General features: G+C 41.8%; 2 protein-coding genes across 7 annotated transcripts in view; both read right to left on the reverse strand.

Moving 5' to 3' along the window:
- Positions 1 to 42: 42 nt before the first annotated feature.
- gp9 (glycoprotein IX (platelet)) lies at positions 43 to 1,330 on the reverse strand. Its single transcript, XM_031753860.2, has 2 exons — positions 1,159 to 1,330; positions 43 to 938 (listed from the first exon to the last, which is right to left on the reverse strand). The coding sequence occupies exons 1-2, from the start codon at positions 1,191 to 1,193 to the stop codon at positions 200 to 202; spliced, it is 774 nt and encodes a 257-aa protein (XP_031609720.1). The 5' UTR covers positions 1,194 to 1,330; the 3' UTR covers positions 43 to 199.
- Positions 1,331 to 2,035: 705 nt separating this feature from the next.
- LOC116331222 (IQ motif and SEC7 domain-containing protein 1-like) overlaps positions 2,036 to 20,058 on the reverse strand; it is a 97,131-nt gene continuing 79,108 nt past the window's right edge. For 4 of the 6 annotated variants that reach the window (XM_031753825.2, XM_039603959.1, XM_039603960.1 and 1 more), the window contains 13 exons: positions 16,750 to 17,029; positions 15,239 to 16,515; positions 14,441 to 14,602; positions 13,968 to 14,090; positions 13,394 to 13,560; positions 13,011 to 13,150; positions 11,970 to 11,999; positions 9,994 to 10,119; positions 9,811 to 9,910; positions 9,392 to 9,553; positions 8,825 to 9,001; positions 7,061 to 7,110; positions 2,036 to 5,712 (listed from right to left, as the gene is read on the reverse strand). In XM_031753825.2, the coding sequence (XP_031609685.2) occupies positions 5,185 to 5,712; positions 7,061 to 7,110; positions 8,825 to 9,001; positions 9,392 to 9,553; positions 9,811 to 9,910; positions 9,994 to 10,119; positions 11,970 to 11,999; positions 13,011 to 13,150; positions 13,394 to 13,560; positions 13,968 to 14,090; positions 14,441 to 14,602; positions 15,239 to 16,515; positions 16,750 to 17,029 (3,322 nt within the window). In that variant the 3' untranslated portion in view covers positions 2,036 to 5,184. Of the gene's footprint in view, positions 5,713 to 7,060; positions 7,111 to 8,824; positions 9,002 to 9,391; positions 9,554 to 9,810; positions 9,911 to 9,993; positions 10,120 to 11,969; positions 12,000 to 13,010; positions 13,151 to 13,393; positions 13,561 to 13,967; positions 14,091 to 14,440; positions 14,603 to 15,238; positions 16,516 to 16,749; positions 17,030 to 17,467; positions 17,865 to 20,058 lie in introns of those variants that run through there. The other 2 variants (XM_031753826.2, XM_031753828.2) reach the window with 2 other exon arrangements.

A 20,058-nucleotide genomic window follows, 5' to 3' on the forward strand; every position in this document is an offset into this window, starting at 1 on the left:
TTAAGGTGTGAAAACATGAATAAAAGACAGTGAAAAGTCAAGGACAAGACACTTACCAGCAGGGGATTTTTATTTATTAAAAAAAATGATTAAGGCAAGCAAGCCAATGGCTACTATTATGTGCATTTTATTTTAAAAAGCCAGGATATTTTAGGGTACCCTTTAATCTTTAGGAGTAACTGTAGTGGACAGAGGTCACTCAGGTAGCCTTTATCTTTATATTGTGCTTCTTGTGCAACGCATCCAAAACTTGTGGCAGTAACTCCATGTTGAGAAGCGGCCTTTCTAGATCCTCCGTATCACCGAGAGACTCTGAGTCGACACTGACCTCTGATAGTCCAGTGTGCAGTCTCTTCCTGTGTTTGGGCTTCAGTGAACGTAGGGAGTCGGCCTCGAATCCTGAGTGTCTCTCATCTATATCCAGAGTGAAATTGGAATTTCTGGCCAGACTCAAGCTCCACAGCAGCAGAATAATGAGGCAGCATAGCGCTACTCCTATTATGATGTTGTATATCCCATTAGTGCAGTTTGCAACAGCGCAGTGAGAAAAGTAGTCGTCACTAAGTTCAGTGATGGCTTTGTTAGCCACAGAGCTTGGAGTGACGCAAAGTGGCTCCTTTAAAACAATAGCCCTGTTCTTCAGCAACCAGTTCCTCAGGTAGTGAATTTGACAATCACAGTGGAAAGGGTTCTTGGACAGGGAAACCTTGTTCAGCCCAGTAAATCTGTCAAACAGGCCTGGAGACACCGAGGTGAGCCGGTTGTTCTGCAAATGGAGCTCTGTGGTGTCGGAGGGCAGATTAGGCACCTCCACAAGGTTTAAAGAGCTGCAGTTAACTACCAGTCCAGCAGGCCCGAGGGTTGAACAGTGGCAAGGCTCAATGATACTGTGTGTTACCAGGAGGTGGAAGAACACTAAGCTCAAACTGAAGATCTTCCTATAGGATCAGAAAAAGATTGAAGTACAATAAAACTGCTTAATGTGAAAATGTCTAATGTAAAATGGTTTAGAAGATGCTATAGAGACCGAAATTTTAATGTGTATGAGTGAAATAATGTGTAAGGTGAATTCAATTGTTCATGGATAGCCTCAAGTTTTAGAAAAAAAATATTAAGGAATAAGCTCCCATTAAATATACATATATAAAATTTACAAACCTTCCAGAGTGCCAGTCATCTTTAAATGTCATCATACTGCCACCGTCCTAGTCCAGTGCAAAATCCAAGCCCGAGAATATTTCAGAAATGCTCCCCATGTCGAGGTATCCCTGTTTTGTAACCGATGTGCTGCGAAGCTCACAATAATCACGCGCGTAATACAGAACGGCATCAGTTTGAGGATTCCACCAATGACAAACTGTTATAGCGCCTACGACATGAAGAAAATCCATCTGCTTAAAAGAGATAAGAGTTTATCTACTAAAATAGTGGCGGGGCCATCTGAAACTTTCCCACAGAGTGCTTATTACTAACGTCCACGGCGGTGCTGAGGGCAGGGGGGGGGCATTTTGCAGCAAATTACAGCTCTGAGCATGAAAAGCTTTGTGAAGATTAGAAAGAAAATTTTGGGAAACCTTACACTGTTTGAGCTCGAGGCCAAGGAGAAAACACTGGAAATGTTGAGCTACAAAGCAGAATGGACAGTGAGGCTGAATACCATTGATTCAAGAAAAAAATAAAAGGGGGGGAGGTCATGTTCACAGATTTACAAAACTGGTTTAAAGCTGAAAGGTAAGTGTAGGCACAACCATTTTCACAGGCCGGTCCTCGTGAGAACTGTGTATACTTTTCACCCATAGGTGGTGTCATGGCACAGATTTTCAGATCTCATGTCATTTTTATTCATGCCCTCTAGTGGAAACACCTAAACTCTAGTGGAAAGTCTGGAATTGGGAGATATGAGAGGCTAATGATAAGACCCTAATGTGAAATGCCCGGCCCAAAAAAAGGGGGAAGAAAAGAGTCTCTTTCCTTCTGATTTCCAAAGACAGACTGTTGTGACTCCATGGTTAATAAAAATCAAACGACACACGTGTACCATAAGTCATATATTTGTTTATTTTGCGTTCAACATTGTCACAGTTGAAGTTTTACAATAACTGGGGTCTTACTGACTCACTACTCACTGTACAAACAGAATGCACATATAAATGAGGCCATTCCTCTCTCCTCCTTTTTTTAAAATGTGTCTCACGCCAGACTGAACAGCTTGCAGCAGGATGTGTGTCATCTGTCTGTGTGTACGCTGGGTTGTACGTATGGAAAGAGAGCTGGATGTAAATGGCAGGAAACTTCCTAACAGTCTGTTTTTGATTTCTACAGCAAATGTCAGTTCACCACTGCTGGAGGCAGAGACAGTCGATATGTTCATATATCACCCCTCATATCCATCCATGAGGTGATGTATATACATCCTGATCTTAACTTGAGAATAGAGTACTGATCATATACACATTATGTACATCTCCTTTAAGCCCCAGTCTTGGTCCCTTAACAGCTTCATAAAGATAAACCCTCTAAGCCAAGCAGCTCATCAGTTTGCACATCAAAATCCCATATTTACACAATGAAAGCCCTCAGCGAAGGAAGTGCAATGTTCTTCATGTTTATAATTTACACAATGGCTTTGTTGATGAAATGCATGCTGAGCTTTAGTAACTACCAGGCTAACATGGAACAACAAGAACACATCAACATCTGAAAATTCCAACCTAATCAAAACCAAAGGAGAAGTCAAAATTCATAGGCCAACTTTTTTTTTTTTTTTGTCTCCCCCCATTAGCTCACAGTGAATAGGACACATGATGCATCAGATCCATGCAGTGCATTGCCGGGGTACTTTCTCGCAAAGAATGACTGTAGACATTTGAAGAACTCCAGCACACACCAAAAAATAAACAGATTAAACAGTTTCAAATCATCCCAAGATATCAGAGTTATAGCAAAGATATGATATCAGTGGAGCGACACATTCAGCTGATCATTAATGTCCAGTATGTGATATGTCCGTCTTAATTCACATGAGTACAAACGTGTGAGAATAAGCCTGACTTATGGCGATGGTTTTTCTTCGTGAATGTTAAAATACATTTACAACCTGAATATCGGGACAAACAGTTTACTGTCACTAATTTACACACTAGAATAGACTTTTATTTGTAGAATGTAGAAAGTTATTCTTTACATATACCCAGTTTGTTTCTTCAGTTTGCATTTTTGTATATTGTAACTGCATTTCCTGAAAAAAATGAAAGTGTTCTTTCAAATGTGCTTATCCAGCAAAATATTTCTGTTCAGCCCAAGGAGAAGTATATTCCCTTTTATTAAAATATATACACACATTCTTCTTTCCACTGTGAACTGTGTAAGTATTATATATATATATATATATATATTTTTTTTTTTTTTTTTTTTTTGAATGAAAAAAAAAAAAAGATTTTTCTTTTTTCACCTGAATCTTGTTCCTGGACAACAAGATAAGAGACCTCCACTTTCAGTACAAGTCTGCATTTTCTGAACATGATTGCACTTAAACTTGCTATGGTAACACTGACTTGTTATACAATGTGCAGAGGATAGCCTCACATCAACAACATTACATGCAAAATTATCACTTACTTGACATTCCACTGAACTCCAAGTCTGTACCTCTAATGAGACCGTGAGGACAGCCAGACATTAATTTACTGAGAAAAGACTCTTGACAGGGGTCAAAAAACCGAAATAAATAAATAATGACGCGACACGAAAAATGCACAGATAGGAGGGACACCTTGCTTGTTCTTAATGTACAAAATCAGTACAAAGATATTGCACATATAATAGAAAAAAAGATGAAAAAATACTTCACTATGTAAGAACTGATTTTATTCACTCACCGAATCTTGGTGAATAAAAAAATATTCTAAACAAGGCAAAAAGAAGAGCTAAGAAATGTTTCTGATTTTGAGAGTCAAGGAGGCAGATGTTGCACATGTTAAAGGCAACAGACTTAACATGTCCAGCACTTTGCTTTTGTAACAGAAACAGAGCCACGTGGCATTGGAAATGCCCTTTTCGCTGTTATTCTTCACTACGTTACGTCTTATGCAGCCACAATATTAGAAGGAAGCAGAGCTAACGAACGACCTACTTTATCGGCTCCTAAAGTTGACAAGTGAAGTCTGCTTTGAGGCTTCAGCTGTGACTACACAGCATTTTGAGGCCCATATGCAACAGCTGCCATCCAGAGACTCTTTCTAATCCATTTGGAAAGGCAGAAATTCCAGAATAGATTAACGGCCGGACTAAATGGGAGTTCACTCCTTTCAGATCTACATCCTGTTACCATAGAGTCAGTATAATACTGATAAAGTTCATTTTTGCTGATAATAATTGTAAGTATAATCTTACAAATTACTTTACACACAATATACTGTACATGAAGTCTTGACTAAATAGATTATGCATTAATAATTGGCACATTTATTTATGAGAGCTAGGAGACAACACATATAGCTGTCATCTACAGTAAATACAGCACTAGAACTACTATGACTGACTCAGTCAAGTTCTTCACCTGTCCTTTGATTTAATTTAGTCATCTAGGTTTTTCACTACATATGAGCTCTACAGGAGGCAACAACAAATAGCATTCAGATGATGTTGGGATCCGCAAAACCAAAGATTTGAAAAACTGACTTCCTAAAGGCTGAGCATGACAAATTATGTCATTGCGACAGAGAAAACAGTCAGCTGAGTTTTTGTCTCAGGCCATCTTTTCCCCGTGGTTACGTGAAGGTAAGACAGGTTATAGAGGGAATGGAGCAGCAGGGAGAACCTTGGTGAGAAAGCCTATTTTCTCCTCAGCTGTCACGGCCGGGTGGTGTTTGTAGAAAACAAAGAGCATCTTCCTGTGCAGAACCCCACCCATACCCAGCACACCCAAAACCCCGATGGGACCAAAGTCCCTGATCAGGCAAACTAGTAAAGGCCCTTAGTGGAAGATTTGAGTCCAATATCCATCCTGCATATATTTATTGGACCTGGAAGTGAAAAAAGGTGGCTGCATGTGATTGGTTTCCATCACAGCAGCAGAAACACAGTGGACAGGCCATAGAGTTATGCTGTCAGTCCCTTTGGTGTAAGCAAATGTCCCTTCTTCAATAAGTTCCCTCCTTGCTTCTCCTCTCTGAGTTAGGAGCATCACACTACGGTGCTGATGCCACTGTGTTTGGGTTTGGGTCCGCCAGGCGCCGAACCCACTTGCTGACTGTGGTGGTGAGAGTGCTGCGAGTGCGAGGTGTGGTGGGAATGCTGGCTGTAATGGCCGTGCTGCGAATGGCCGTGTTGGTGTGCATGTGAGGAGTAGGCTGGGTGCTGGTGGTACTGCGTGTGAGGTGGGGGGTGGTAGTGGTGGTGGTGGTGGTAAGGCGGGGGATTCTGCGGGCAGTACTGGGGATGGTGGCCGTGGTGTTGGGTCTGCACTGTGTGCACCACCTGCGCCGTGTGATGCAGGTTGGTCGGGTGGGGCTTGTGCGATATGAGAGTGGGGTGACCAGGTTGGGGGAAAGGAGGGTGGCTCTGAGACGGCGGTTTCCCTCGCTTGCTGCCAAAGAGCGACCCGAGGATGGAAGTCGATGCTGAGTTGGGGATGGACGGATGGCCGCGGGGCACGCTCTCACGAGGCGTGTTGGCTCTCCTTCGTGTGTGTGGACTGCTAATGATGGACCCCTGCAGGAGGGAAAAAAAACAAGGTAACAGCGCGTCTGTGAGACACTGCGCTACTGCAGAACACCTACACTAAATTATAGCTACAAGGCACCAGCAGGATGAATTCACAGTTTTCTTTTTTTCAGATAAACAAGTAGCAAAATGTTATAGGACATGCAAATGAGAAACCAAAAATGTTTTCATGAGAGGCAGCACCAACACTAGGAAAATTTTAGCTTGGGAAAAAGACCTCACGATGAAGGGAGCTTAAATCCAAAAAAAGTTTTGCTGTAAGGGAACTAACTGCCTTGACATACAGTAAATCTGCAACAAGAGAAATTACATAAATACTGTAAGGAATATAGATCATTACATTAAGGAAGTTAAGAAAAAAAAATCTTCTTCACTGTAGTCAATGTGCCAACCCCTCTAAGAGTCACACATGCAACGTGTTATAATCAATGGAGGCATAGTTTCCACATGCAGAGGGTGGGGCAGGCAAACTCGTCATCCACACAGTAGCATTCATCTAGAAGACAGAAGGCAGGAGGAACTAAGCGCTCATGTGCAGACTTCTCAACAGGCCTGGACACTTTTCCCCATGTTTTGGGTCCAACACTACTCGATATCCAGGTGTGACTCTCCTAAAAAGGCTTTTCCCTTGGCACATGCTTCATCTAAGACTGGAGAGAGACCACAAGATGCCTTTGAAAGCAGAATGAAATTTACAGGGTCCAAGACTACAACCGGACACATGAACTCATGGACACATGAAATGAGTGAAATATGAATGAATGAAATCCACATTTTTCTAAGTCCATGTGAAACCCATTGCTAGACCCCTGGCTAGGAAGGCTACATTCCTCCCTGAAACTTACATCATTTAAGAGAGGTTGTGGATAAGAGAAAAACAGAAAGACCCAGACAGGGAGAGAGGTTGGAGAGGGTGTACAGTTTCCTAGTGTCTTTCAGAGCTACGACCCTGCCAAAGAGAAGAACCAAATGAAAACCTCTTGGATGTGATTGAATGAAAGACAGAGACAGGCGACAAGGGGAGGGTTCAGAGGAGGCATTAGTAGAGTCATGCTTGTTTGAAGGTAAAGTGTATATTGGTCATATAACATGACCAAATCAGGGAGATTCTCTGGCTTCCAAAAAAAGGGGCAGGATCAGAGGCAGGCAACCCACGCATGCACACTAACTGAGGCAAGCAGGTTATAAGGCATCCCAGGAAGAAAAATAAATGATCCAAACAAATGGACTGAGTCTATGAAGCAAAGAAGGTGTAAGACCAAAAATAAAGTGGAGTGTTTCACAGTGCACATCATCACATAGAGAATAGCTTGGATACCAGCTGCTTCCAACTTACTTCCACATTGCTGTCTAGTGATCCTGCACTGCTGCGACGCCCACGCTTGCCTGCCCGAGACATGCAATACCAGAGATTAGAGATCGACAGCACTTCTGGATCGACTACACACGTTTAGGCCGCCCACCAGTCCCATAGGGGGCAGTGCAGTGGATTGTGACTGTGAGTAAGATCCAAATATGGGCAGGTAGGGGGGAGGGCATTCAGGTCTGAGAAGGTGGTGGTTGACAGGTGGTACTGTGGTTTTCTTTATGGGGAAGGCACATCTTCACTCAGGTTCAAATTTGAGCTATTTTGTTCTTAAATCGCACTACGGAGGCTGAGTAAAGCAATACCTAAAGATGTTTGAATGTATTATCAGAAATCTCAATAAATACAGACTCCATGACCATCGAGTCTTGACAGACCAAGGAAAAATGTCCACAGTCAAGCCAAAACACAGCCGCTATTTCTAAAAACCTCAAACAGGACTGATGCTTCACCAGAATTTTCCCAGATTTTTTTTTTTTTTTTTTTTTTTTCCTCCATGAAATTCGACAACTTATTTTTAATGTTGTCGCAAGATGTAGATTTTCATCCAGGTCAGTGTCGGCAAGAAAGCCAGTCTCGGTGACAGTCACAGAGGAGACATCAAAAGCAATACAGTGGTTGCTGCACATGGAATGTACAGGCATATAAAGGTCTGAAGGTGGACAGAGCACTTTTGCCATCGTTAGGCACACTCAGCCAATGATATATGACCAATAATTACACATAAACAGGAGAATACCTGATGTGTATGGGCAGAACACAGTAAATACACATGAAATGTCACATGGCAGGAAAGGAAAAAACAAAACAAAATAAAAAACACTTAACCAAAGTGACCCCACTAACATGCCACGTCCTGCACTGAAAAGACAAAGGAGACAGGAGAGCAGATGGACTACTTCTACAGACTCCTTCACTGTCTGATCTATCATTTCCCATTCAGGTAGTGATCATAAGAACAAAGCATATCGTATTACCAACAAGTGAGGCAGACCCCCGACTGGATTTCATTTTCTTATCAAGTTAATCACCTGATAACTTCACATAGCTGTTATCTGTAATGAATGAAATGTATTCTTGCTTCAGAGACACAGCAGCTGTGTTAAACACTGATATTCATGGGTATGAAGTGATTCTTAACACCAAGACAGAAACTAAGTCTTCATCTCGTTGCTGCTTAAGAATGGTGTTGTTTATAAACATACAGATGAGGAAATGAGACATGATTGCTGATTAAAACGGAACAGATTGTAAGGAATGTCTTTGGATTAAACAAATGCAAAAGTGCTAAATAACGGGAAAGAAAGTGATGATGAAAACACAAATGGGGAAAAAAAACTGTTCATAATAAGTCATCCAAATGAACAGGGGTGACACCTGCCTGTCGGTTTCATCAGTCAGTGAAAAGAAAAATCTGCATTGCTAAACCTCTTCTTAAACAGGTCCGTTTTCAGTCTTTGAGCTGTGGAAAGTTGAGGTCTCTCTAAAACAAAGTATGCTGAGTACAAAAGAGGTTCAACACTGACAGGAAACACCGTCCAGACCAAACCATCCAGTCATGGGGGAGGGGGGAGGGAGGGGGTGTTAGATTATGGATTTAAAGGGAAGAAGGAGGTATGGTGCTGTGAAACAACATTTTGCTATTTTTATCCCCTTGATATCATCATAAAGATGTGGATGACAGAAGGAGTGTACTTCTCCCAGCTAGTAAAAGCAAAGATGTTTTGGCTATACCTGCTTCGGAGAGATCTCTAAGGGAGCTGCTGAGGGCGCTCCTCTTCAGGCCCTCACCCATGGCGTAGCTATCATCCAGACTGGCCCGGTTCATGTTCCCGTTGCCTGCTTCCTTCTTCAGGCCAGAGCTCTGCGACATGCTGGGCCTCACTACCCCCTTCTGCTTCTCCAGCTCAGCTGTAATATTATTAAAAAAAAAAAAAAAAGCCAGGGAAAGACTGAGGTAAGTGGCAGCGGTTTTACATCTCACTTTGGCCATGGAATGCATTTTTTTCTGTTACGTATTAAGCCACCCTTTGCTGTCTGAGATTTATGAGGTGTGCAGTATTGATATGCTTAATTTTCAACATCCTGCTCTTGTATGTAAAAATGGAAACTGCTTTAATGTCCACAATAATCTGCCGCCCCTTCTGGTAACCATCCTGTGAACTTTGTAAACATTCTCTCTTGAAATCTGCTGCATTTGAGTAATGAGACCCATGCTCTGTTTCTACTTTACACAGCCTGAAGCAGACAGAGTAACGAGGGTGTGTGGGGGTGGGTTGGGAGGGAAAACGGTCAGCTCACACTCTATTCTGTATTTCTCCATTTCCTGGACCTCAGCAATGGACTCTCGTAGGTCATCTGTAAACTTCTTGCGGTCCTGGGGGTTGGGCGCATTAAAGTTGATAAGCACTTTGATGTCTGCACCTGGTATCGCTGATGTAAGTCTGATTCCATTTGGATAATCTGGGGCAATGGGAAACAGAGAGAGAGAAAGAGAGAGAGTCATTTACAAAAGGTTCATTGATCAAAACTGAGGCGAAACCCATCGTGTGAATTCTGTCTGAAGTTTTGGAGAGTATAAACAACGTCGCAGCTCATTTGGTTCGACTTCCCATTCCAGCTGCCAGTGTTAATGTGCAACGTCAAAATGTGTGATGTAAACACTGTCAGCTAGCATGCTGCACGGAATATAATAAATGGAAACTCTCAGTGCAACTTACACTGATTTTCAAACAGCATGACTTGCATCCCATATAGAGAGAAGGACTGTCTGAAGCTGTACGTCACAGAATTCTTCTTTTTCTGGAAAATCTTGGTTACCTGAAATTATACAAAAATAACCCTGTAAGGACGGTTTGGACAGGAGAGGGGAGGCGGAAGGGAGAGGACAGGGCGACATTTACCACCAGGAGGTCGTTGAACAGGAAGATCTCCCGCTGATGCAGGCCTAGCTTCTGGAGCTTGTTTGGATCTGGCACTTCAAACAGACGGCAGTAACACACCAGTCTACGATGCGGCAGCGATAACACCTACAAGGCAGAGGAAAACAGCACAACACTTTAGAGGTAATTATGGCCTCAGTCCATTGGGTAACAAGGAACAGAAGTTATTCTCCATCTGCAAATTTGAAAAAGGTATGGCCAAGAGATGACTAATTTATTCCTCCCTTGGGCACTTTTCATTATGCCAACTTATGCCTCCTCACTTCCTATTTCCTCCAGTGACCTAGAAATTGTTAACCTCTGCCATTAGGGAAGATCTTCAAACTCCTTAACCGCTCCAATTTACAAGGAGAGAGGAAGCTTCTGAAGGAGCCAAGAGCAAGGAATCACAGATGTATCCTTTCCGAAAAAACCTTTTACATTTTACAATAAAAAAGACAAACACTTATTATTAAGCAGATAATTATGCTCTTAAGTAAACATGGCACACATAAGAGATCCTTACATAAGATTTAACAGGAATATTAAATGCATATTAAATTTAAAAAACGGAGTTTTTTCGTACTGGTATGTGACTATGTTAAGTCAGTGAATAGCTTATAAATATACACCCATACACTCTTTATAAAGTTTTAGTGTTCGTCTTGAGGCAACTGTTGTGATTTAGGGGCTATACAAATAAACCTGTATTAAATTGAACTGAACTGCCTTTCATGAATAATGTGGCTCTTATTCTCCTAATATTAATTTTTTGCATGTTTCATAAGGCATAATGGAAATTTATGGTAGCATTCTGGAAAATATTGTGAACCAATCCTGTTTTCGAAAGCCACTGTAGAAATAAAATGTTTTAGTTTGTTATAAATGTCATTATTTTGGAAAAAAAGGTATATGTAAGAATTGTATATCGAAGACTTTTTGTCTGTTTTGTTTTAAATGTCTTGGTATTTCTTTGTGAAGTGCTTTGTGATCTTTGTCTTAAAAGGTGATATATAAATAACATTTTACTTTACTTACTTTAATTACATGTTTAAGAAATTTAAGATTCAAGAATTTCACATTTCTTCCTGTAAAATTATTCTTATATGAAAGCTTCTTTGGACTTTCGCATCAGTTTGACAGGTGACACAGCTGTGGAGCATGTTTTAAGCAACCATGATCAAGTCTTCTCCAACCCTCCCCCACACATTCTTGTTGGCAGTAGCTAGGATGCAAATGAAGTCATGCTAGCATAACAAAACCACCTGATGTTTTGGATTCTCCACCCTTTTCACAGGGAAAACTGACCGCCACTGAATGCTGCTGCTGGATTTTCTTTTTGAATTCAAAGTCTAGTGATTTATTTTCCTGTAGCAAGTCCCACAAAATGCCGAGAAAGAGTAATGAGCCATCAATCCAACAGTCGTACAAATGCACACTGTGTAGACTGATCCAATAGGTGTTCTCTTTGAGAATATTCAATAACTTGACAGCAACAGGTGATAGGCTGGGTTTTTTGTTGTCGTTTTTTTTAAATACTTAGGTTACTGTGCGCAATGATGAAAACTTAGGTGGCCTTACATATATAAAACGCTAGTATACGTGGCACTCAAATGAATGCACTACTAGTGCTAAGTCAGCTTAGCATAGCTCATTCCTTAAGGATTGATGTGACAAGCACACAGCAGTGATATACACCCTGCTGAGCACAGAATTTGTAAACGCTGCAGCTTAGCGCCACTCAAAAATTTATGTCTTTTGATTCTGCCACCAGCGTAAAACACCAACTGTCCATCTCTCACCAACCAGTGTAATGTCTCTGGGAAAAGTTGTTGCCACTCTTGGAAAGCTGACTTAAAAAGTAACTGCATGATGTGGAGGAATCACTACAGAGACAGAGACGCAAAGTGAAACAAAGAATAATAAATGATCATTTGATTTACAGATAATCTACTTACACATCCCAGGCCATGGTGGAGGGATCCAATCTAAAAAGAGAGGACAGAGAAGATGTTAGGTGCAGTTAATATGTTGGGATTATTTGCACTAATGCTTCTTATAACTTAAAAAAATAATTATATATATTCCCTTCTTAAGAAGGATTTGCCCTTGTTAACAGTTTGCCCATTATAATGCCTATGAAAATCCATGCACCTTATTGGTTTGGTGCAAAAGTCTTCAGATTTGTACGAATCAATAACGATGCTGGAATGAATACAGATCCTGTGCCAGCACTAGTGGACGTGATTATTATAGAGAGGATTTCCAGCATGGCTTTTATGTTAAACTGTTTTACTACGTGTCCTCCTTAATTATGCAGCTAAATGGTGACAAGGAATCATTTTTCAATACATTCAATTATTACTGGCAGAGCAGAACAGACTCCATTCATCTGAAAACCGACTAAAACAAAGTCATCCATGCCAGACAAGCCTCTCCCTGAGGGTAAGTTAATCACACCTTTAACCTTCACACATGGCAGAAACAGTATTGCATGCAGAATACTGCGGAGAGGCTGTCTCCAGCTACCTACAAGGGAATGGACTAATGGGAGAACAAAATCTGATAATAACTTTGATCCAGTATGTATGGAAAGAGAAAAACAGACTAATAACTATTGACTCAACGGATTAAAGCAATGCAACTTATGCCAGTCAGTTAAACAAAATTGATTTTGCTCTGCTCAAGGATAGCAATTACTTTCCCCACTAAATCTACTTTGATACTATATTGTGCTTAAATGGCAGGATGTGCCTATTTCTCATCAGACTGCAGCAGTGTGCCACATTTCACGTAGGCCGTGTGTGTGTTGAAATCACCAGTGTGTGTCCGAAGACTTTTCTACATCTTAGCGTTCCTCTTTTGAAATAAGCTACGTAGGAGAGGGAAAAAGATATGCCCTGGACTGTGATGTCTTGGCTTGTAATAAAAATGAAAAATAAGAAATCTAACTAATATTTTGTGACCTTGACAGAAAGATTAAAAAACACATTACTTACTGGTTTCTTTCCCACAATGAGCTTCTCAACCTTCTGCACCTGCGAGACGTGGTCTTCGTTGGTTTTGAGCTCTCGTTTACGAATCCTCTCGTATATGCCGACCAGAGTCTCCCGGGGTATGTCCTCTCCATCATCCACACCTGAAAGTCAACATACACATACACCTCAAGGATTAGAACAACAATAAAAGGATTTTTTTTTCTTTTTAAAGGTCAGGATAGTGAGAGAAGATATTAATAAAGCAAAGAGGATTCAAATTGTAAGGGTTGGTCACCTACTCTGCCCCTCTGTGGTGAAAGGTTTAATTTATTTTTACATATTGCTCCATTAAGGTCTATATATAATGCCTTCTCATGTATTTCATAATAACAGTTTTCTGTTACCTCTTAAGTTCTTGATAAAGTCCTCCAGCTTCATCTTCCTCTCTGGCTTGACGTTGGGGCTGTACATGTCAGTGTTGAGGAGGATGATTGCAAAGGCTAGGATGAAGATGGTGTCAGGGTTCCTAAACTGCCGCACTACTGTGGGGTTACAGATGCAGTAGCGCTGGCTAAAAATAGAAAACGGGAGCATTAAGTAATGTTAAGGAAGAGCAAAACTCAGACTCTAAACTCGATACAAGCGAGTCAGAGCGCGTAGTGAGGAAATGGTTTCAACACCGCCTGAAGAAAACAGAAGTAAATGGGTTCTCTTTATGAACCAATAATTATGCAGACGACACAGCTGTGAGGAAGACCGATGATGTTTATTAAAATGCTTTCAGTGTTATGAACACTAATGCTAATGTTTTACTGCACTTGACTATATGAAATACACAGGGGTCGTTAAGAATCAGCTCTGTTTAATGATTATAGTAAATAAATCCATTTTCAGTAGGAGGATCGGGTCACTAAACTTTCTCAAAAAAAAAAAGTTGGATATTGCAGTTTTTTTACATATACGGCATAAAACCCCAACCTGAAAGCCTCAATGAGCCGCTCCACCTTCTGCGCTTCACCCTGGACGCGGATGTGGTTCTGAAATTTCCTGAGGGCTTCGTCGAGCTCCATGCCCTGGAAGTCCATTTCGTCTACCACACAGCTGGTACGTGAGGAGAGGGATGAAGAGAAAAAAGGCAAATACATCAAAACACAGACTGCCACAGTTTTTGTGCTCATCCCTCATTCACTGGTAGCTCAACAGGGATGGTTTGGCCCAGATTCTATCATGGAGGATATGTCAGTGAATTCTTGTCATATTGGTGCTGTAAGTCACTCTTATAGACTGTGGGATCTTCGTCTACTAAATCCTCTGAGCAATTGCTTAACTGTTTTGATATGTACCGTACTCCTTTTTAAAATAATAAAACTAAGTATGCTTTGGATCATGTTGCTGTCAGTAATAACAATATTTTTTATTATTTTTTTGATCATTCCTGTGGCGATACTTACTCCAAGACATCTCTGTTGAACTGCTTCTGTCGATTGCCAAGAAATTCTCCAATCATCTGCCTGCTTAGCCCCTTTCTCTGCAGCAGGAAGTGGGCCACTCCGACTGGCGTGTCAGGGATGAATCCTCTCTCAGTAAGATACTGAATGCCCTTTTCTGGCTTCCTGAAAAATTCAACATGTCCCCGGATGGTTTGTTTTTAATTCCTGGACAGATGCTGGTACATTTTTAAACTGGGTGAAGAATATGCTGCTGCTTAATCTTGAGCTCACAGAAAATTCATCTATATTACTGTTATTACCCAAAATTTTAAACACAGACCTGAAAACAAACACACACACTTCAAACCTCTAATCTTATTGTCTTGTAATTACGTCAGATAAAATCTAAGCAATACGGCTGAGTGAAAGTCTTTCATTAAGAAAGAAATATATCTCTGGAAATATTAAAGCAGTGATGGTGCAATTTAGTTTTATCAGTCTTACTAGGCAAACAATAGAACTGCTGTTTGTCAAACACAAATAGAGGTTTTACAGTTTGTTCTTTTCAATATGAGTTTCATCATGTTGAGTGGGTTTATTATATTTTCTATTCCATTTTTCTTTTAAAAATATTTTTTTTATTTTTATTCCTAATAAAATTCATTTTTTAATGATTTTTTTAACTTAAAAAAAAAAAAACTACGAAGGATCAAAATTTATGAAGTTCACAAGAGACATCTGTGATGGCAGCAATATGCGTTTTTGGCCTTCACTACAAACGCAGGTCAAGCACGTGCTCCAGCAGAGCAGAGTACCTACTTGTTGAAGAGATTCAGGCCAATGCGGTAGTGTCGCTTGCGGATAACATCATTGCTGAATATGGGCGAATCCCAGCTGTTGCGAGTCTCTTTGTGGTAGGTCTGCTTACTTAGGGTCTGCTCTCGCAGGCTGTCTCTTGATGAGGACTCAGAGCTGCAGTTAATGGTGTCATTTGAGTTTGATGTGCTATTGATGCTGTCATTGTCCCCATCGGAGAAATCGGACTCTGACTTGCTCTGTCTGTTAGCTGAGCCGTTGATAGCTAAGTGGCTTTCTAACTGTCTGTGGCGGTGGCGAAGAGGCGCGTCGTCGTCACGGGAGGGAGCCCGTGGTGGGGGCCCATGGGAAATGTGTTTGGGGCTTGCTTGGGACGATGTTACAATGTGGCCGTGAGGTTCATACACAGGTGGCCGTTTGACAGTGCTCCGCTCTGACCGGTCGCTGAGCTCTGCGGAGCTATCGCTAGGAGGTTCTATGGTCAACAGAGGAAGATGGTCCATTCTAAGACGCTGCTCTTGGCACTCTAGAGAAGGAGTGCTGCGGCAGCTTGTGTCTGTGTCACGACCCTCATCTTTGGGGTCAATAGGCCAGTATTCTTGGGAGGAGTTAACTGACCGCAACCGTAAGTCTGACTCTGTGCTAGAGGGCTGGTCCCCTGACCTGGACAAGGCAATAGAAGGGGACATGTCCTCCTCATCGATGAACAGAGTAACATCGCTATAAGACGCCATCGTTTCATCGCGCATCCGTCCAGCTGCCCTATGGTGGGACTTCACCTGATACTGCACATCCCCCTGTCTCTCGGAGCAGCCGATAGCCTCTGGGTCAGGACCCTCATCCCCCTGAAGGCTGCGACAGTTCAGAGCATCATCTATCGACTCAGCCAGAGACTTGACTTGTCTTGAAAAGGCGTCCTCCAGCTCTGTGATGGCATCTGTAAGGTCACCCTGCGGTGGAGGGTGTGCCATGTTGGCCTGCTGGTGAACCTCTATATCTCCGCATTCAGACTGCACCATGGACAGCGGGGTGCCGTCCTCCGTCATGGACACCTGCCTCCCCTCGAAGTATGAGCTGTGGACTTTTTCGGGGCCCTCAAATGAGAGCTGCATCCTCATGTTAGAAAGTACAATGCGTCTGGACATACGGTTCTCTGACATAGAACTCCTGAGACGTTCAAAGTTCTTGTTCATCTGATACTGGCGGAACGCCGTCTGAATGGTTCGAGCTGCATGTCGAGTTATGAATCGTCCACCATATTTGCGCTCTAGCATCTCCACCTAACAAAAACACAAGTAAATTAACTGTAAGACTCATGGGATACTTAATTGGTTTTCTTAGCTGCAGATGGTCTATAAAGTCATCATCGTGGATGTCACTGATAATTTCCTGTTAAAAGCTAACAAAGTCTCTTTATACAGCTAGCTTTCTGACAAGAAAAGATTCAAAATATATGATTTTTCAAAACACATATCATGTGACTCTTTGAAATTCTGTCAAAAACAGTCTGTTACCTGTTTATCCTGGAGGTCAGCAGAGAGCTCATAGCTCTCAGAGAGCGATCGGGACCGCTTGATGGCCTCCTCCTCAGCCTGCTTACGGAGGATGGACTGTGAGTGCTGGAGCTTGGGTCGTCGGGGCCTCTGAGGCCCAGGCTGGACCCCGTGGCTGTAAAGTGGGCTGTCAAATCGGTCGGGGCTGATGGCTGAGCCGTGGGTCACGGGACCCTGGCCATAGCTGGCTCCCCCATCCAAGGTAGGGCCACTATCACTGGGCCGTGCATCCCCTTCCACACTGCAATGACAGGAAAGAGATGGATGGATGATTAGAAACGGTAGAAGGAAAGAAAAATCTCTGAGGCAGTACTGGATTTAAATATTATCAGGTTAGTACAATCCCAAAATGCCTGAACAAAGAGTAGCTTAAGTTAAGTATCCATTATATACAATTAAGTATGGTATTAGAAATATGGTATTGCACAATAGCATGGGTGTGAATGCGATCCTGACATACTGCATAAACCACACTTAATTAAATTCAAAGCTGTCTGATACTAATAGATATCGCAGAAGAAATTACTAGTGTGTCATAGTTTTTGCTGTACCACATTTAGGAGACACGAAAGCCACATCACCGCTCCTAAAATAAAATACATTTGCAGTGACACACTCCTTGTGCAATTGCTTCCTTTACAAATACTGAGAAAGGAACAAAAAACAAGCGATTACTCACTCACTCTTACATTCTACCACACTAGAGGTCTGCCTCTTACGAAAAGACCGTCTATTTTCAATAAAATGCCAACTCTTCCTCCATATCTTGTCCACCATTCTTTCTGTCAAATGAAGTCCAGAGTACACCGAATCCTCCAGGAAATCCAGGTTTATGTCAGCTCAGGGGCCAATCAGTGGCCCAGGAGAATTACATCATATTCGCAGTAGCGACGACACTCTGTTCCAATTGTCGTTACAAAGTCCAGTTTGGAGAAGAGTGAGTAAATATAACTTTAGTGATCCCTCAGTCAAAAAACAGAAATGCCTTTCAGAGGTGCCGACCCGCTCTGTAACTATCATCGCACCAACTAACATTTCTTCCCTTCTCCTCTGATACGATTAATGCACAGTTCACTGGCAGCCTAATGTGTTTGAACTGCGACTCGACACACCCATGCAGCGTACACATCTACTTCCTTTATTGGACTGTCTGAAATCAACATTCGGCAACAGCCTGTCAAACACAGCAAACCGCACAAGTGAAAAAGTGGAACTGAATTTGGTTCAAGAGTTCAGATAGCAAATGTACTGTAATGTAAGTGTAAACCCTTTTTGTGACTTCCGAGCAACCCCACTCAGCATGAGGATTTTATGGTTAATAAAAGACAGCGAGGCTCACATGTAATATCTGCCTCAGCTGAGTTTATACTTGTCATTTAGGAAATTTGAACTGGATTTACGACCCACAGCATGTCTTTTGATGTCCCTAGATTTGTGATTAACAGAGAAAGTGCAACAGAAATTGAAAATGTTTTCGAAATTGCAATAACTACACTTGCAAGGCTTAAGGCAAGTCATTATTAGTGATTAACATATGAGTCACTCTGGATGTTTGCAAAGGCTTCAGGCACCTTAGTTTTCAGATCAACACAAATGCTTTGGAGAACAACATCCCCCCCCCAAAAAAAAGCACTGCTGCTTTTCAGCTAAAGACTTTAGAGTGAAATATTACAACAGATTGCACTTGGCTGCCAAACCATCATTAATAATTGTTAGAACCAGCACAATCCAGAAAATACTCAGCCTAATTCCACAAACTAAGATGGCATTTGGATGCAAGTGGAAAGAACACACTCATAGCACACTTTCTTAGGTACACCCATTTACAAACGTCTAATCAGCCAATCATGTAGAAGCAACTTAATATGTTTAGGCATGCAGACACTGCCAAGATAACCTCTTGAATTTCAAACTAAGTATCACAATGAGGAAGAAAGGGGATTTAAGTGACTTTGAACGTGGGATGGTTGTTGGTGCCGAACAGGCTGGTCTGAGTATTTCATAAAATGTTGATCTACTGGGATTTTCAACCATCTTTATGATTTACAGAGAACAGTCTGAAAAGGAAAAACTATCCAGCAAGGGTCAGGCTGCTTCAAGCTGACAGGAGGGGGAAAGTAACTAAAATTTCCACTTATTACAACCAAGTTACGCAGATGGGCATCTCTGAACAACTTACACAGCAAACCTTGAAGCAGATGGGCTACAGCACCAGATGACCACACTGGTATTATTCTTGTCAGCCAACTCTCCTGTCAGGAGACTTTTGCATGACCTCACCAAATCTAGAAAATAGATGGTTGGAAAAATTGTGCCTGGTTTGAGGGTCATTCAGACGGTAGGGGTGTTAACACCATGAAAGCATGGATCCATTCTTCCTTGTATCAATGGTTCACACTGGTATCAACGGTGCAATTGTGTAGGGGATATTTTCTTAACTGAACATTGTTAAATCACCACAGCTTACCAGACTAATGGGCTGATCACGCCCATCCCTTTATGACCACAGTGTACCCATCTTTGATGGCTGCTTATTGTGTCACGTCACAAAGCTCAAATCATCTCAAGCTGGTTTCTTAAACATAACAATGAGTTCACTGTACTCAAATGGCCTCCATCGCCACTAAATCTTAAACCAATAGAGCACATTTGAGAATGGTGGTGGAACAGGAGATCCACTTCATGGTTTTGCAGCTCACAATTCTGCAGCAACTATGTGGTGCTAACACGTCAATAAGGACGAAAATCTCTGAGGCTGTCTTCAGCACTTCGCTGTATCTGTGGCACAAATATTTAAGGCATTTCTGAAGGCAAAAGGAGCTTCAAACAAGTATTAGCAAGATGTATCTAGTAAAATGGCCAGTAAACTTATAAGGGAGTGGAGATGAGCCATTCAAGGTCAGCCAAACCCACAGTCAGGCAGTGAAACTTTAAGCTAAGTAAATGCTTACCGACTCCCCTCAGGGTAGAAAATACACATAGTGTTTTAGTATGGACCAGTGCACAGCGACAGAGCCAGACTTGCCCTTTACATAGCTGGAACAACGCTAGTACCTAGCAAAACACATTCAAGATCATACTTCATTGCATAATCGCAGGTGGGATAAAAGTTCCCAACCATCTGTCAAAGCTGTCATCCCTGGAGTTCAAAATTGCACTGTGTGTGCTGTCACTGTGTGATTACAGGTGGCAGTCATTGTTTTTTTATTTCTTCATTTGAGATAAATGAAGACTTAAAGTTATGATGAAACAAGGGATTTGGACATAGCA

This window comes from Oreochromis aureus, linkage group 20, assembly GCF_013358895.1.
Source record: "Oreochromis aureus strain Israel breed Guangdong linkage group 20, ZZ_aureus, whole genome shotgun sequence".
In the NCBI taxonomy this organism is placed as follows: domain Eukaryota; kingdom Metazoa; phylum Chordata; class Actinopteri; order Cichliformes; family Cichlidae; genus Oreochromis; species Oreochromis aureus.

Excerpts from the sequence above, each read along its gene's own strand:
- gp9 (XM_031753860.2), bottom strand. The coding sequence starts at position 1,193 with ATGATGACATTTAAAGATGACTGGCACTCTGGAAG. Across the intron at positions 939-1,158 it reads GATGACTGGCACTCTGGAAG|GAAGATCTTCAGTTTGAGCT; the intron begins GTTTGTAAATTT and ends CTGATCCTATAG.